At 34.3% G+C, this 18,862-nt stretch overlaps 1 protein-coding gene across 2 annotated transcripts in view; it reads left to right on the top strand.

The window, feature by feature from the left end:
* Diaph2 (diaphanous related formin 2) overlaps positions 1-18,862 on the top strand; it is a 915,994-nt gene that overhangs the window by 253,346 nt on the left and 643,786 nt on the right. For both annotated transcript variants that reach the window (XM_045140096.1, XM_045140097.1), the window contains 5 exons: positions 4,537-4,655; positions 6,694-6,810; positions 8,879-8,997; positions 11,087-11,151; positions 15,246-15,350. In XM_045140096.1, coding sequence (XP_044996031.1) covers positions 4,537-4,655; positions 6,694-6,810; positions 8,879-8,997; positions 11,087-11,151; positions 15,246-15,350 — 525 coding nt within the window. The remainder of the gene's footprint in view (positions 1-4,536; positions 4,656-6,693; positions 6,811-8,878; positions 8,998-11,086; positions 11,152-15,245; positions 15,351-18,862) is intronic.

Below are 18,862 nucleotides of genomic sequence, written 5' to 3' on the forward strand. Positions count from 1 at the left end.
TTCTTCAAGACTGGCATCTTTGTAAGAGACAAGTAATCCTTTAATGTTGTCTTCATATAGAGAAGACAGGAAGTAGAGTAAGAGAGGGGAAATTAAGAGGTAGAGAAAGAAACACAAAAATGAGTATGTAATTAGGACTTAGGTTATTACAAGTACTAAAACTGGGAAAGTCTCCCTTTGAGAAAACAGTGTATAGTAAGTATGGATAGTTTGTGCTTGGTTGCTCTTTAGTGAAACCCTTTTTAATTTTTTTTATTAATTAGTTTTGTATTCAGCAAATACAGTTTGGTACCATTAGGCTCATCCGTGACCTACCCCCTCCCCTCGGCCCCTCCTTGTTGAGTTATATGGGTTGTTCATTGTGGAGTTACCCCACAGTTATGGGTAAGATAAATGTCTCTGCATATCATGACCCAACATGTGGCTCTGACATTCTTTCTGCCCCCTCCTCCAGTGAAACCCTTTGTGAGAAGTTCTATTGGGCTGGAGAGATGGCTTAGCAGTTGAGATAGATGCCTATGAAGCCTAAGGACCCAGGTTGAATTCTCTAGGTCCAATGTAAGCCAGATGCACATGGTGGTGCTTGTGTCTGGAGTTCATTTGCAGTGGCTATGCCCATTCTCTCTTTGTCTCTTCCTCTTACTGTCTTTAATGAATAAATAAATAAAATAAAGAAGTTATTTTGATTAGTTCTATTTCAACCCATTTGAGTGAGATATAAAACTGAGTTTACTTCATTTCTGAAATATATATGACACTACTATCTTTACTGGATATTAAATTATTAACTTGAAAAAGTAAAGAATGAGATGCACTGAATCAAAACACTTTATGTGACCCGTAGGGAAGTTGAAGGTGCAGTTACTATAGTTAATGTGGAGGCTTTCATCAGATATGGCTGGTATAACATGTTCTTGTTTTATTCCTCAACTCTCTTGAAAGCATATGGCCATTAGATCGCTAGAGAAAATTTTGTCTTAATCCGGGCTTGTGTTGGAATTGCTTTTTCATTGGTTTCAGTACTCGTTACTATGCTCATTCTCTGTATTTGTATACTTGTCAGCTGCAGGGGCTTCTTAGCATCTCTGTCCTCATGACTAATTTGTGTATTTCTTCTCTGTGCTATTTTTATTTCATTTTTCAATTGATATAATCTCCTTCCATCCTTATGGTTATATTGTAGAGCTTAAAGTAAGTTTTTATTTCATTTATATAAAAATTCATTTATGATAAAGTTGCTTTAATAATTTGGAATAAATTAGTTTTTATCTCCATTACTGTGACTTTTAAAATAGATTTTCCTTAAACATAATTAACATTGATTTATTGTGAAAACATCTCTATCTACCTTTTATTCCATTAAATAAGTAAATATTAAATAAATCAGATGTATGAAGGAACTGAATAAAATGATTTTTTCCTGAGCAATAGACATATATTACCTCTTTTAATGAGTGAAAAACCTTTTCTTACTATTTTGAAGACTCAGTTCTTTTTTTGTTGGTTTGGCTTGATTTCTACAATATTCTGGTAGTTCACATTGATTTTCTTTGAAGCACACTATATTATAGAAATTTAATTATATGTTTAAGTGATTCTAAAAATACATATATTGTACATCCATATACATAATATCTGGTATTACAATACCATATATTAGCTGATTAGAATCTAACTGAAGCACATTCATAATATTTCACATATTGTGAATAATTAAGTTCAGTAATTTTGTGCTATCCCACTTTCTATACTGTACAATGTTGTTGGTTCATTGTTTACATATATACATCATATAGATTGTATATGTTCCATATATTATTTTAATTATTATAAAAGAGACAATGTGAAAGAAAAAGAGAGAAAATGGGTGAGACATGGCCTCCTGAAAAGGAACTGCAGAGGGTTGGACCACTATATGCATCTGGCTTTTATAAACAGGCAGTCAGGCTTTGCAAGCAAGCTACTTCTCCAGACATATATTTTTTCATTTGCTTTAAAAAATTGGCATTTCTGCAAGACAGCATTTAAAATCACTGTTCCCCATCTACTGACTGTTATATTTATTGAACTCTTTTTGTTGACAATTTACTTACATGCACTTAAGATGCTTTGATCAGAATACCCTTTTTTTCTTCCTCCCCCATACCTATTCCACTAAATATCTTCTTTCTAGCTTGTCCCTCTTATATTTTGATGCATATTTATTTTCATCCTCTACCATGCATGATAACTTGTTGATTTGATTGACCTAAATATTGTGCAGTTAATTACAGCTACTGTGAAGTTATGAATGCAATGGCCAATTCATACCTAGAAGACAGAATTTCAAGCATTCCTCCCCATCCTGTGTTTCTTACATCCTTTCCACAGCCTCTTCTGCAATGTTCCCTGAGTGTTGATGGGGATAATTGAGCACTTAACTGTCATTTCTCAGCACTTTCATGAGTTTTTAATTTGCCCAGTAGTCACCTTCATTTGGAAAATGAAACTTCTATGACCAAAAGTGAGAGCAGCCCTATTTAATTGAAAATAAGCATTTACAGGGCAATTTTCTTGGTACAACATATCCATTTAGTTATATAATCATCAGTAACAGCTTCCCCTGCAAGACCTGTACCTCCTAAGCCACAAGCTTTTGAGTAGGTTTTCAATGACAGTCATGGATTCCCTCCTGTGGAATGCTCCTTAACTCCAGTCAGAGAGCAGATGTTAAACCCTTAAAAGTCATGCCTCTGTTGGACCAGTGGGCACATCTTGCCTGATTGGCCATTTGGGCACTCAGTACCCAGTGATGATTGTGATTGTTGATATATTTACTCTTCCAGTGCCCTGCTTAGCACTTTCCAGAACTATGGCAACTATCCCAGCACAGTTAAAGCTTGATTTTTCAGAATCCTTGAAGATTGTTTAAAATCTAAGGTTCTGATGCTAAGTACATGGCAGTACTTAAGTTAGTATTGAAACAATGTTATGAGAATAAAGCAAAAGCATGTATTCTAAAATATGTGAAGGACTGGTAATGATCAAGATATTTGTGTTAGAAGTCTTTAGACTTGTGATTGTTTGTTTATATGACACATAGACTTTAGATAATTCTACATTTCAACAAATCTTATGATTCCCCTTGAAAGTGGGCAGCTAAATCTAAAGTGATTTTTTATTAAGGATGAAACTAAATGAAAACACCTTTACTTGTTAGATGTTTGCATGAGATTATATATAAGCAGGCTAGAGAGATGGCTTAGCAGTCTAAGGCACTTGCAAAGGCAAAAGACCCAGGTTCTATTCCCTGGGACCAATGTAAGGCAGATGCAAAAGATAGTGCATGTGTCTGAAGTTCTTTTGCAATGGCTGCAGGGCATGGCGTGCTCATTCTTATTTTCATTCTCTCTCTCTCTCTCTCTTCCTCCCTGTCTTTCAAAATAAATAAATGAAAATAAATAAAATATTTTTAAAATGATTATACATAACCATTAAAAAGTATTTTCATATGCATTATAGGCAAACGTTCAGTAAATTATTATGCATACCGATTCTAGAGAAAGAACATTTAGAGAGTGCTTAAATTTGTGTTTGCTTCTAGTGGAAGCTTCCATTTATAATCATACTTTTGAATAAAAGTACAAACAAGGAATGCATTCCATTTTGTTTTATTCAACTAATTTAAAACACACCATGCTTGCATTTCCTTTTAGAGTTCAAGCTCACCTCTGAACATCATAATCCCACTCTTGCTATCTCCCTTGAGCAGCCACAGTTGTGATTATCGATTTGAATTTTGAAATCTGCAACTTAATGGACAAATTTTAAAAGATATTCCAGGTGATATATGTTAAGCCCAACAATCTCTAGTGTGGCATGCTTCCAAAGCTTTGTTATACTATTATTTTGAAAATTATTATCAGTTTGTAATGCATGTGCTTATGATGTATTACAAAAATATATTTTTGCCCAAGTTGGTATTTTGTGATTATGCTAAGCAAAATTGAAAGTTGGGGGAGGAGGCTAGAAAAGACTTTGTAAAAAAAAAAATCCTTGCAGAAATTTGCTTTAATATCACAAAATATCATTCATAATAAATAAATTTATTTGTACGATTTTCAACGCCATACTTGGGACTGTTGTGCTTGAATATATCCTTCCATTTATTTTTCATTAATATAATAGTTCTATATTTGCTTTCTTTTGCCAGAGGCACATGTGAATGTTCTAACTGCATGATTTCTTTTTCAATCTTTGATGAGAATGTTCAGTCAAAATGGCAGTATTTAATTTGTGTTGTTAATAATTAGTGGGTTTTTCTTCTAGAAATGATTGTTAATATTTTAATGTGAACAGTCAAGATCTGTGACATGGAAGGAAAATGATATGAAGGTCTTTTATATTGAAATAGGCAAACTTAAACTACCTTTACTTTCTTTCAGGAAAGTATTTCAAATTATGTCCACATGTATGAATTTAAATGTCATTCATTATCAGTATATACTCTTGTGCTAAGCTGTTATTTGTTTGCTAAGTTTTTTTTTCAAACATTAGGATTTGAAAGACAAAGAAAATGAAGAGCTAGATATTCAGTTGAGAGTGTTTGAAGAGAATAAAGAAGATGACCTAACTGAATTATCACACCGCCTCAATGACATTCGAATAGAAATGGAATATCCTTTCACAAACCACAAAATAGTTTTACATATATTGTGAAATTGTCTGACTAATCTTATGTTTTACACAGGCTACATTGAATTCTATATAGGGGCTTGCCATTGTGCATGTATACTCATCTTAGTTGTCTTAAAATAAACAAGAACCTAATGTGGTATATAAGAAGGAGAAAATTAAAATAAATTAAAAATTAAAAAAATTAAAAGTAAGAGAAAATGTTTACTAAGTTCAATTATGGCTCTAGCTTATACACACTTTTAGTTTATTAACAGTACTACATTTACAGATGGAATTTAGTGGAATTTTAAAATTTCCTACTGGATATGTTTTCTCCTTAATAACAGAATTGTTTATTTATAATAGTATCTAAATATAACAAAGCAGTGTTACAGAAGTGCCCAAGTCAGATACAACAGTATACGATTTCTATATGTAGATGTTTTGAAGTAAAATAATTTGAGAACTAGGATGTATTTATTATAGAACAGCTAGATATTTGTGTTACATCCATGAAATTTCTTGCTTTGGGTTTATAGGTTTATATGTAGTGGAAGAGCACTTCAAAATCAAAGCAACCTTGGAGTTAATGCCTTTTGCTGATATAGAGTTCCTTTTTTTTTTTTTTTGAACCATCCAAGTGGCTACAGAAATATTTCCATCCTTGAGTCTCCCATATTACTTTATTTGCTCTGTTACTTTTATTTATGGTGTTTTCTGCTCCTGTGGGATTGAGGGCAGAAATGTCATGCTTGATCTTTGCCCCCCCCACAGTTCTACTGAAGTCTTACATAAAGGTGTTGGATAGATGTATATTCTATGAAATATGAATAGAATTTTTTAAAGCAAATTCTAACAATTTCTCATTTACTGTAAGTGACATGAACCTACAGTGGCTTAAGTAATATTAACTGCTTTCATGTCAAGTAATAAATATCTTTTCATATGGATTTTTTTTTACAATTAAACTGTGGAACAATTCCGTAGCTATTTATGGGATCTTATGACACTTTAACCAAACATTCTCACGTGGAGTTTATGAAGCAATCATTATACTTTTGATTTTGCTTCAGAGAAAATGTTCCTATTTCATGTTGATTTTAAGATGTGTTAACATTTTACTGTTACTTTAGTTGGACCTTCAAGATCCTTATTTTGGTCACGAAAATTTATCCATTTTCAAAATCTATTTTTGAGTTTACCAAAAGCATCTATACCTGTACCACTCTTTCTATATACAACAAAAACAACAACAAAAACATTGAATTTACTCTCAATCTTGTTAAGTAATGAAATACAAGTGAATGCAAAAAGTATTGCCTGATTGAGTATTTTATTTATTATAAAAGTAGCCATATCTTTCTCTATTATATATCATTCTTGCTTCCCTTATAAATAAAGTAGTACTGTCTCTATCCAAAGCATAGGGAGATTAAGACAGAACCATTTTCATTGATGACATTGCTGTTCCAGTGGTGCTGGCTATAATCTGGACTGTACAATAAAAGAGGGACTGATAATTTAACATTTTGATAGGCAAATGGTCTTTGAAAAATTCTCTCTAGGTTTGTTTTAAAATATTAAGATGATTCCATAGAATTATTTTGTTTTTCAATTAATTTTATTGTTATTAACTTTTTAATACATATTACATACATGATAATATATACCCCAACAAATCTACCCCATCCCCCAAGTTCCACTGTACTCCCTCTTCACATCACCCACTAGGGGCTATGCCCAGAAGAGAATAAACCCCCATCTCTGGCAACCATTAACTGTTATTAGCACCTCAGAGAAGGAATGGCTTCTCTTACCTTCTCCAATCTATAAGAGAAAGTTACCTGACCTCATCACATGCAGGTCTTGTGCAGGTAGCCACTGTTGATACTGATTCTTGTAAATTAAATATTGGAAATAACAATGGAAACAAAAATTATAAATACATTAAGTATTATTTTTAAAAATTAATTTGCTTTTGTGTTGAATGAAATGTTTACCTAGAATGTTTGACATTTTCCTTTACTTACTTTCTACTGATGTGAATGAAGTTTACCATCTTCTGTACAATCTGGTGAAAGACACCAATGCAGAAACCTACTTCTTATCCATTCTGCAGCATTTTTTGCTCATCAGAAATGATTATTTTATCAGGTAACAAGCAGTTCTGAGATTACTGTATGTATAATTTTAATTGGATATTAACAGAACAAACATAGTAGGTCCTATATAATATATGTATGTATATGTACATAGTTATAAGAATTTTCCAATTCTTTTAAACGTACTTATTTATTTAGGAGAGAGAGAGAATATGGATGCGCCAGGGCCTCCAGCCACTGCAAATAAACTCCAGATGTGTGCACCTCCTTGTGGATCTGACTAATGTGGATCCTGGGGAATCAAACCTGGGTCTTTTAGCTTTTCAGGCAAATGATAAGCCATCTTTCTGTCCCGAATTTGTCAATTTTTTTTTTTTTTTTTTTTTTTTTTTGGTTTTTCAAGGTAGGGTCTCACTCTAGCCCAGGCTGACCTGGAATTAACTATGTAGTCTCAGGGTGGCCTCGAACTCACGGCGATCCTCCTACCTCTGCCTTCTGAGAGCAAATTTGTCAATTTTAACATATTATTTTTAAAGGATGATTTTACATTGACCAGGAGAATAATAACCACACAAGATAGTTAGAAATTAACCTAACTTATATTATTGACCCTGGGATGATTTTCTTAATAGATTATTTTAACACAATATGTCTTTTATTAAGGTCTTATTATTATCTCATTCAATAGCAATTAGAATAAATTTGACCTTAGCATGTAAGAAAAATAATAATACACTTATTCCCATTTGTGCCCAGTTTTATAGAATTTCAAAATAAATGAATTTGTTAATAACAAATATAGTTAAGTTTTTGAATCTTGTAATATAGACTGTCCCTGAAAACTGAAAAGATCTAAAACGGTTTTTGAGTGGTTGAAAATATCGATAGGTTGATGATTATGATCTTGTATCCTTTTGGTCCTAAGAACATCAATATGAGGTAGAAGTATGATATTTTCACCTGACTTAAAGGTTCTTTATTATAACCTAGTAAAGAGTAATTACTTTTACTTAAGATCATCCACATGATGAAAGAACTAGAAGAATAATTAAATCTGTTTGGCTTCATTTTCATGCTTTAGAATAGTGATAAGCTATATATAAAGATTTATATCAAATTTTATATAATAGTACTTCTTACTGCATTTTCTCTATTTTATTCATTCACTCATGAAAAGTACTGTGTGTTCTCTAAGTTTTAATGCAACCTGTGCCTTTTAAAATTTTGCAGCCAAGTGGTCATTTCTGAGTGCAAGTAATACCTTAGCAGGTTTACAAAATTATGATATGTTTGAAAACCTTTGGCACTTTAAGCAGATTGTTGCTAAAGCTATGCATACTAAGTGTGTATGCTTTTATCAAATGAATTTTTAGAGTTATATTGAATAAATGGGTCTTTGCAATTACATGGAGCATAAGTGACTCAGTCCCATTGGTAAACTGTTATAGCTATCTTGCCTAAAATGGCTGTAGTGAATTCCTGATATTCCTTGCCATCTAATGTCAAGAAACTCATCTTTATTTGAAAGTGAGTCCCTATAGAATTCCAGAACTATTTATTTTTTTAAATATTTATTTATGCTCAGAGAGAGAGAGAGAGAGAGAGAGAGAGAGAGAGAGAGAGAGAATATGAATTAGCACACCAGGGCCTCTAGCCACTGTAAACAAATTCCAGGTGCATGTGCTGCTTTCTGTATCTGGCTTTGTATGGGTCCTGGGACATTGAACTCCAGATGTTAGGCTTTGCAAGCAAGTGCCTTAAACACTGAGCAATCTCTCCAGTCTCTCTAAGAAATCCTTTCTGTGCCCATAAGGCATTTACAAATAAGCAAAAATTTATAACCGTTTTTGAAGGAAAAAAAACATGAATCCCAGCAAATTATAAGGTCAAGCTGGTGCATAATTTACTTGATTACATCACAGTTAATTTTGTAGCATAATCTTCCTACCATCATTAAACTTTAGGTATATTTTCCCAAATGCATTGTAAAGGTTGGTGGTATTATTTTCTTAGTGCTAGGGAAAAAATGTTTTTTTTTTTTTCCATGCTGAATCACTTCCTCAGAAAATTGATTTTTGCCAGTAGAAAAAGTAGTCACAAGTATGTTCTCTCTTTTGCAGGCCACAGTATTTTAAAGTTATTGAAGAGTGTGTTGCTCAGATAGTGCTGCATACCAGTGGCATGGACCCAGACTTTAAGTACAGGCAGAGACTAGATGTTGATTTCACTCATCTAATAGGTATGAAATTTAATCCCTACTGTTACTTGAACTTTACATCTTCCATATAATAAACCCTTTTTAAGTGTAGGTCTGTCACTGAATTTCTATGGCACTCTGGTAAATATACCTAAGTATACTTAGGTATATTTACCAGATATGTCTCAACATATCAACCTATTTGATTAGTATTTGTATTACAGTAATCAGTTTACATTCAGTAACTCAGAATAAAAATCCACAATTGTTTATTGATGACTACCTTGGTTTTTAGAATCATGACTCAAAAATCCTTTACTTTATGTTATCTTCATACTTTACAGGTTTTTGTAGAAATCATATCTGTAGTAGAGTCTCAGAACTATAGATATGCTATTAGTTTCAAGTTGGAAGATAGAATTCCATCTCATTCCAGGAAGTTTAGAACTTTTAAAGATATCATAAAGATGAGTTTATATTTTCACCAATCCTAGAGCTAGAGAAGAATTTGACATGATCATATTAATCTCCTTGTTGTTATTTTTATTTATTTATTTATTTGAGAGCAACAGAGAGAGAAAGAGGCAGAGAGAGAGAGAGAGAAAGAGAGAGAGGGAGGGAGGGAGGGAGGGAGGGAGGGAGGGAGGGAGGGAGGGAGAGAATGGGCACGCCAGGGCCTCCAGCCACTGCAAATGAACTCCAGATGTGTGCGCCCCCTTGTGCATCTGGCTAACGCGGGTCCTGGGGAATCGAGTCTCGAACTGGAGTCCTTAGGCTTCACAGGCAAGCACTTAAGCCATCTCTCCAGCCCCATATTAATCTCCTTGGATTGCTCACGGAATGTCATTCAGAACCCTAGCTAGCAGTATTTTGAAACAAACTGATGAATGGTGGGAAGCTTCCCTCTTGAAAGATGACACACTATGTGGCATTATAGTTAAGCTGGATAATTTATTTATTCATTCATTCATTTATTCATAACTCATTTGTTTACAAGGAGAGAAAGAGGGAGAGAGAATGAATATGGGCATGGAAGGGCCTCTAGCCACTATAGATGAACTACAGATGCATGTACTACTTTGTGCATCAGGCATTAAATGGGTACTGGGTAATCAAACCCAGACCCTCAGGCTTTGTATGCAAAGCATCATTCACTGTTAAGCCATTTCTCCATCTGGAGTCTGGTTTATTTAGAGCTAATTATAAAAAGTATTTCTAAGGTTCATGGACAAACTTATTTGTTTTTAAAGATATGAAACAGTTGTTGAATGCCAGTCATATACAACTTTTCTTTTTTAAAAAAATATTCTATCTTATTTATTTATGAGAGAGAATGAGAGAGAGAGAGAGGAGATGGGAGGAGAGATGCAGATAGAGAGAGAATGGGTGCTCCAGGGCCTTCAGTCCCTGAAAACAAACACCAGATGCATGTGCCCTTGTGCCTCTGGTTTAAGTGGGTCCTGGAGAATCAAACTGGGATCCTTTGGCTTTTCAGGCAAAGGCCTCAACCACTAAGTCATCTCTCCAGCCCTCCAAGTAATTGTTATAGTTTATTTTTCAGTTTTGCTAGTCTTAAACATGGTCACTTCCACCTCTCTGCATATAATAAATTATATGTTTTAAAAATATTTCTATATGTGCTGAAGAGATGGCTTGGCAGTCAAGGCACTTGCCTGCAAAGCCTAAGAACCCAGGCTAAATTCCCCAGGTCCTATGTAAGCACAAAGTAGTGCATGTATCTGGAGTTTATTTGCAGTGGCTAGAAGCCCTGGCATGCCTGTTCTCCCTCTCTCTCTCTCTCTCTCTCTCTCTCTCTCTCTCTCTCTCTCTCTGTCTCTCTCTCTCTCTCTCTGTCTCTCTCAAAGAAATAAATAAGTAAATGAATATTTTAAAAAAATAATTCTACAGTTATAAAAGTTGAAACATTATTAACCATGTCTTAAACTCTTATGGTGGACTACTTGCTTTTGTGTTTTAGTACCACAGTAAAGAAAGAGAATGTGGTTATTTATGTGTAGTAAAGCTCAACTTCCCTTTACCTTTGTTTGGTGTAAAAACTCACCGAATTAGAGCCTGGGAGCCATATTTGCTTAGAAATCTCATTCCATTCTCTAATAACTCTTCTTTTTAGAGGGTTGTGTGAACAAGGCCAAAGTTGAAGAAAGTGAACAAAAAGCAATTGAATATTCCAAGAAGGTAATATTTATAAAATCTTAGTCCAATTTTTAAACTAATCATTTAATCATTATGCATATTCTATTTTCTTTCTTCATGTAAGATCTTATAGCTTGACTTTACAGTCTTGTAGTTTATGTTATTAGATTCAATATGGATTTGTTTCATACTAAGAGATGGCTACCATTTTTCTCACCTCAAATTTTTCATACATTATGAAGGAAAAACATTAGCATATAAGATATAAATAGTGAACTAAAATTAGGTTGCTGAAAGTACATATAGTTACAATCAACCAAAATGAATTCCTCTTCCATTGCTTTCTTATAACTGTCACTTAAGTGATATAACTGTTAGAGAACTGTGAGATATTTATCTTATCCTTAAAACTGTATTCTTTTGAACTAGGAATGAAACTGAGTGGTTAATGTACTTCCCTAGCATATGCAAGTCCCTGGGTTCATCCCTAACACTAAAGTAAGAGGTGTGATGTTGGGGCTGGAGGGTTGGCTTAGCGGTTCAGGCACTTGCCTGCAAAGCCAAAGTACCCATGTTTGATTGCCCAGAACCCATGTAAGCTAGATGCACAAGGTAGCACATTCATCTGGATTTGTTTGCAGCAGCTGGAGGCCCTGTTGCACCCATTTTCTCTCTCTATCTCTCCCTCTCTCTCTTCCTCTCTCTCTCTCTCAGCTTCTCTCTTTCTCTCTCAAATAAAATAATTTTTAAAAGGTATAATGTTTTAAAGACATTACTGTTGATAGCCACAGGATGTTGGAATTTATTCTCCCTTTCCTCCTCCCTCCCTCTTTTTCTTCAAAGTTTGTAATTGTCATTTGGTAAATGAGGCTGCTACTTCACATATGGTTGTTGGAAATTTATTCTCGACTTTTTCTCTGCATATGAATGGGTTTGATAAATGGCAAGAATTATGAATATTGTAATTTTATTTAGATCTAAGATATTCTTTTCCTTGTTTAATGAAAGAATAGCTATACTTTTATTAGCTCCTATCAAAATTTCCTCCTTTCCTCCTTCCCTCTTTCTCCTCTTTCCTTCTTCTATTAAGCATTAGTACAATGTTTCTATAAAACTTTTAGGCACAGGAAGAAATGAAGCAGAAGTCTAAAATATCTCCAGTTTTCAACATTGTGAAAGCAAGATAAAGTGCTTATATATTGCTGTCTCTTAAATGTTCTGATTTATCTTAGAGAGATTAGATAAGCACTTTTGTTATCAATGTAGAAACTATTGTTACTTCAGGTCATTCGAAGAAATTTCTGTGCCCTTTTTCTGACTAGGATAGTTTGATTTTCAGCATAAAGCATTTTGTGAAGCTGTCATTTTTTTTTTGAGGCAAGCCCAACAGACTACCCTTTATTATGATATTAAGCTAGAGATAAAAGGGGGGGAATTGGCACTGTAATTGAACTCCATATGCATTGCCACCGAGTGTGCATGTGCAACCTTGCACATGTGTCACCTTGTGTGTCTGGCTTAGGTGAGATCTAGGGAGTCAAACATGGGTCCTGGGCTGGAGAGATGGCTTAGCGGTTGAGCGCTTGCCTGTGAAGCCTAAGGACCCCGGTTCGAGGCTCGGTTCCCCAGGTCCCACGTTAGCCAGATGCACAAGGGGGCGCACGCGTCTGGAGTTCGTTTGCAGAGGCTGGAAGCCCTGGCGCACCCATTCTCTCTCTCTCCCTCTATCTGTCTTTCTCTCTGTGTCTGTCGCTCTCAAATAAATAAATAAGAAAAAAAAAAAACAAACAAACAAACATGGGTCCTTAGGCTTCACAGGCAAGCACCTTAACTGCTAAGCCATCTCTCCAGCCCAAAGCTGTCACTTTTATTGGTGAAAGGAAAATGCATATTTATAAGTTTCTCATTTTAAGTAGCATACTTTATATTTCCATTTAAATCTTAGAATATATTATTAATATTTTTCTGACAGTTTAATTAGGCAGTGCAAGATTAGAGCCAATTTTGATGATCTTTCTTTTGAAACTTTTTCTCTAAGTATGTAATATGGAGAAAGTATCCTGAAATTAGAGAAATATCATCATTTTATCACAATTGGTGTTAATCATCACCTATTACAATGGAAGCATGTACAGAGATAATTTATTTGTTGTCTACATGTATTCTTTTGTTCTGGTTCATTGTTAGAGACAGTATAAAAGTTTTCAAAAGTGTTAGAATGAGTGACAATGTTTGTGAGATCTAATCTCAAGTTTTCTACTAATTATCTGTGACGTTATGGAAGCAATCTACTCTCCTTGGATACTTATTTGTTTATAATGAAAAGAAGAGTGAGTATGGGACTAATGGGTATGGAGGAAGATCACTTCTTTTTCTCATATGCCAGGCCACGCTTCCATTATTCCTGTTTTGTTTTTACAGATAATATAGTGTTAAATGAAAATCATAAACACTGCATGCTTTTTGCAAATTAACCAATAAACTACTTAGAGAAGAACATTATACGTGGTATGCTTGTGTAGAAGCCATATTTTAGAAAGGCATAGGAGAGGCTAATTTGGAGAAGGGATGTGACTATATATTCTAGTAAATAATATTATGCACCATATTGAAGCCAAACAAACTAATGTTGAAGGCCCTTCATCTTTTCTCTTTTGTTGGATAAAAAGTCACAAGGCATAGGGCTCAGTGACTTAAAACTTGCTTTGTAGCACTGGCTGGCCTTGAATTTGCAAGAGTCCTCCTTCACTATCTCAGGAGAACTGGGATTGAAGGAATATAGCACCATGCTGAGATGAAATCTCCATCATCTTAGTTAACTAGAAAAATAAGGCCAACAAAAGAACTGTGGATCCTTCAGCTGTGTTCAACTGTGTCTTTGGTGCTTTTGAAATGTATAGACTTTTGAGAAGATTTGGAATAGCCTCTTGAGTTTTTCTTGCTTGAGCAAAAATTAATGTAATCACAACTAAGAGTATTCAGATTTGACCTCAAAAATGTTATTATTCCATGTCTGCAGCTAATTTTTCTTCAGACTTATACCAGTATGACATTCTATAATTTCTAAAAGTCAAATCAACTATGAGGATTAATATTTGTTATATTTATTATATATCATATTATATATATATTATATTATATTTATTAACTATGAGCCTACCATTATATTGTTTTAAAAATTGTAATTGTTTGACAACAGTTTTACAAACTGTGAAGACCATTCTGGACAGTAATAGATATCAATTTTACAAACAGCAATAACATTGTTGGCATAAGGTATAGACTTCTATGGTGACTTGCGGTGCCATTTAAACAAAATTCAAATTAAATGTTCTAGATCCAGACCTATTCTGTATTCCTTGGAAATATTTATTGAGTTTTGTATGCTCAGAGTATTGATTGAGGTAAGGCCTAGAACAAGATGCAAGATGTGACCTTTCATTTTTTCTGACTATACGTAGTTTAGCTTTCCCACAATTTCATCTTTTTCCCTCTTATAAGATGTTTCATGGGAAAAAATTCTAACCTTCCAGTAGAGAATGATATTTGCACATGTGTTATTCTCCCATCATGTTTTGTGGAGCAATATTTTTGGGTACTAGTCAATTAAGTTTATAGTAGACATATTCAAATTTTGTTTCATGTGCGTTCCTTTGGAACATTCTGAAAATGCAGTATCTTTTTCAAGATTCAGTATAGTTAAATATTGTTTTTGCATGTTAGCATATTTTTAGGTTCCATTTTGTAATTAAACTTACATGTATGGGTAGAAGCATTAATTAACATAATTAATTCTAAAATTGACTTTTCTATAACAAAACAATAAATATCTCCATTACACTTAAAGAAAAACTTATAAATCCACATTTTTACTGTATATTTTTGCAAAAATTAAAATGAATTCCCTGAAGTGGGTGGACGACATATTGTCTCTTTATTACCATTGACATCAGAATCCATGCCTTGCCCCAATCTACACACTGAATGGCTAGAAAATAAAGAAAAGCTCTCACTTCCTGAGCAATCTGTGATCTTAGCTAAGACAGAACCTTTCCACTTATTTATTATGTAATATTGTTTAAAGCTTTCTCAAAAATACATTATTAACTGTACATTTATGGTGGTGATCATTGCAGTTCGATGAAGAATTCACAGCTCGACAGGAAGCTCAAGCTGAGCTTCAAAAACGAGAGGAAAAAATCAAAGAACTTGAAAGAGAAGTCCAGCAACTTCGAGCCCAGGTAATGAAACAAGATATAGACTATGTGTCACAATGAGTTCCATGGTAGAAATTTATCTTTTTAGATAGAAGAAAATAATGTTAGAAGCAGACTTTTGGGGGCATTTTTATATTTTAGTTGATAGAATATAGATTTGAATTTTCCAGGACAGTAAATCACTATAATGTTTGGCGGAAAATGAGGTATCATGTGCTCATACTACCCTTAGTATTTTTAACAGAATACATTATACAAGCAAAACAGTTTTGGAGATGAAGTTTTTATGCTGATTTAAAAAACATATGAACACAGTGTTTTCTTTCAAAAAGAATATGGAAATGCTCATTAATTTTAGTTGTCCAGAAATCTCCTTGTTCAACCTAGACTACAAACAATCAAAGACATATGCACTTTATATTTCCACTTACATTTCCTTCGCTAAAAACTCCCCTATACACTTAAAATCTTAATTAGGATGTTTAAACTTTATAATTGATTAACTATATTCCTCATCATGCTTTACATCTTAAATAGATATTATGAAATTGAATAGGGTGTCTTTAAATGCTGCATGCTCAGTAGGTTCCCATTCATTGACTAGGTTTCCATTAGTATATGTAAAAAAATAATTAAAATGTCTCCAGTAACCTGCTAAGTACCCAAAATGATAACCTTTTTCTGCTGTTATGCTGAATATTTATATATAATATTTGATCATTTATTTTAATTATTTTTGTATCTTCTAGGTCTTGGTATCATCAGATTTTCATTTCTACATGTCTGAGAATTCATTCTCATTTTTTTATCCCCAAATGGTGAAATGTTTCAGTGTTCTATCATCCATTGTTTTCTGTGCCGTATATATCTTTGCACAAACATCCCATGCCGTATCAAATGTATCATACTACTGTTTATTAGATGTCATATCTTTTGAGTCTCTCATTCCCACCTGTTTCAGGAGCAGGTCTAGCTATGTTTCCTATATTATTTGTTCAAAATCTTACCATTATTATTTTTTATTTTTTTTAACTTAATTTATTAGTTTTCTTTTCAGTGAATAGAGGCAGTTTGGTACCATTATTTAGGCTCATCTGTGATCTACCCCCTCCCATTAGACCCTCCTTATTATTGAAAATGGGTCGTGCATTGTGGAGTTAGCCCCCAGTTATTAGTATGATAAATGTCTCTGAAAATCATGACCCAACATGTAACTCTGACATTCTTTCCGCCCCCTCTTCCGCAAGATTTCCCTGAGCCATGTTGGGTTCATTTTTGGTCTGCTTCAGTGCTGAGGTGTTGGGGGCCTCTGAGGCTTTGGCTCTCTGATTTGGTAGGAGTTGATTTTTCTCTGCGTTGATCTCCTTCCCCTTTGTGCTGGTATCCGGTTCACAGGAAAACATCACCCTTGCTTATTTCGCCAGTTGTCCTTAGTTTCAGTTGGGCCCCTTTTGAGGTATGTTGGGGCAGCTCTCTTCTTAGGATCTGCATCTATCTGGAAAAGAGAAGCAGATTCTCCAACGGAGAGTAAGTTAGCACCCGGAAAATTGAGATAACACTTACTTTTTTGATAGACAGTTTGATAGGTGTAGGCCCTCTTATACCCCGTGATTGATGGTAGCTTGATATTGTAGAGTGGGCTTGTGTTTGGGTATGGTTCTGACTTGTTTCCCAGCTCCAGCTATGGGTCTAGTACCACTGAGTGGATCAGTTAGCCAAATCAAGAGCAATTGATTCCTCACCATGGCTGTGTACCACTATTGCACTTCTGTGGGCATTTTTGATAGTAAAGTTGGAAATATTGTTTGTTTTACCCTGCCCTCCTCCTGACAAATGTATTTGTTTTATTTAAGTTCTTTCTCTGGCGTTTTTATATCTTGTATCAAAACAAAGATTATCAGGTCCATTCCCATTACTTATTACCAGGATCATTACAATTGTTGCCTTGTTTATCTCTGACTATGGTCTCTTCTTCCTCACAGTCATCTTTTTTTTTAAATTTTTATTTATTTATTTGAGAGGCATAGACAGACAGAGAGAGGAAGTGGCAGGTAGATAGAGAGAGAATGGGTGTCCCAGGGCCTCCAGCCACTGCAAATGAACTCCAAATGCATTCACCACCTTATGTATCTGTCTTATGTGGGTCCTAGGGAATCGAGCCTTGAACTGTGGTCCTTAGGCTTCACAGACAAGTGCTTAACCACTAAGCCATCTCTCCAGCCCCTCACAGTCATCTTTTTATGTCAGTGTAAGCTTATATTGTATGCAAGAAACACAACATTAAACCTAGCTTGGTGGTATATGACTTTGTACTGTACCAGCACTTAAGGTAGAAAAAAGACAATTATCATCCTCAACTATAAAAGGACTTCCAGTGATCCTGGCCTGCCTGAGACCTTGCTAACAGAAATATAAATAAAAATAAATGAAATAGAAAAGTGAAAGGATAAGGAGGAGTGCTTTGGGAAACTATCTCACAGACATAAAGTAACTATTGCATTTATGGCCTCATTGTGGCTGTCATAATGTGCACAGTATTGGACACATCAACATGTCATCATTAATGATCAAGGAGGGCAAGAAATTAAATTAATAATTAATTCAGAAGCAAATAATTTTTCTAAAGTATTTATGTGATTAGTACTATCAAAGATTTATTATGTTCCTAGATTGTCTTTTGTAAATTGGATTAAATAATTTTTCTTATTAGGAATAAATACATGACTATTTTTTACCCAAATTTTTTTGGCCATCTAGTATGTCCTACTTTAAATCCATCCCCTATGCAGCCTAGACTCTGAGTACTATCCTCACTACTCCTTCTTTTACAGCAAAATCACCTTTCTTGCCATCATATTTCCAACTTACTGGTTCCATACATTCCCATTATTTCACCTTTCCCTACACATTAGTGACATAGATGTTAATGGATTTTTCACAAGGAAAATATTTCATAGTCCACTAGTTGGACACACATGAACTTCTGTCCTAGAAACTCATAGCCCTCATTTCCATATTAAACAGTCTGAGATTTCCTATATTGAAGAAACTGTTTAACTGTTTTTCATGTACCTTTCCATGATTCATTTAACTATCGAGCTTTTTATGTATGAATAAGTTAAGGAAATATTGTTTTAAAATTTAGTTGAGAAATGTTGGCTTCCCTTGCACATTTATGAAAGTGTAACATTCCTGTTTATTTATTTAGGCAAGGTTTTACTCTGGCCCAGCCTGACCTAGATTTCAATCGGTAGCCCAGGATGGTCTGGAACTCAAACATAATCCTGCTCATGTAGGATTTTGGGGAATGAGGAGGGCCTATAAATCCTAATTTGGGGGCCTGTATCCTATTTTAGCAAACAATTAATAAAACAGATTCTGAGAAGATTAATTTATGAATTATGAACTTAATTGTAGGAGAATTAAGATCCAGGGAGGAGGCTAGCAGAAAGACTCAAGACAGAGGAGAATTCTATTTGCCTTGTTGCAGAAAGGAAGTGGAGACAGAGAGAATCTCCATTCCAGGGAAATGTACA

This window comes from Jaculus jaculus, chromosome X (genome assembly GCF_020740685.1).
Source record: "Jaculus jaculus isolate mJacJac1 chromosome X, mJacJac1.mat.Y.cur, whole genome shotgun sequence".
NCBI classification, from domain to species: domain Eukaryota; kingdom Metazoa; phylum Chordata; class Mammalia; order Rodentia; family Dipodidae; genus Jaculus; species Jaculus jaculus.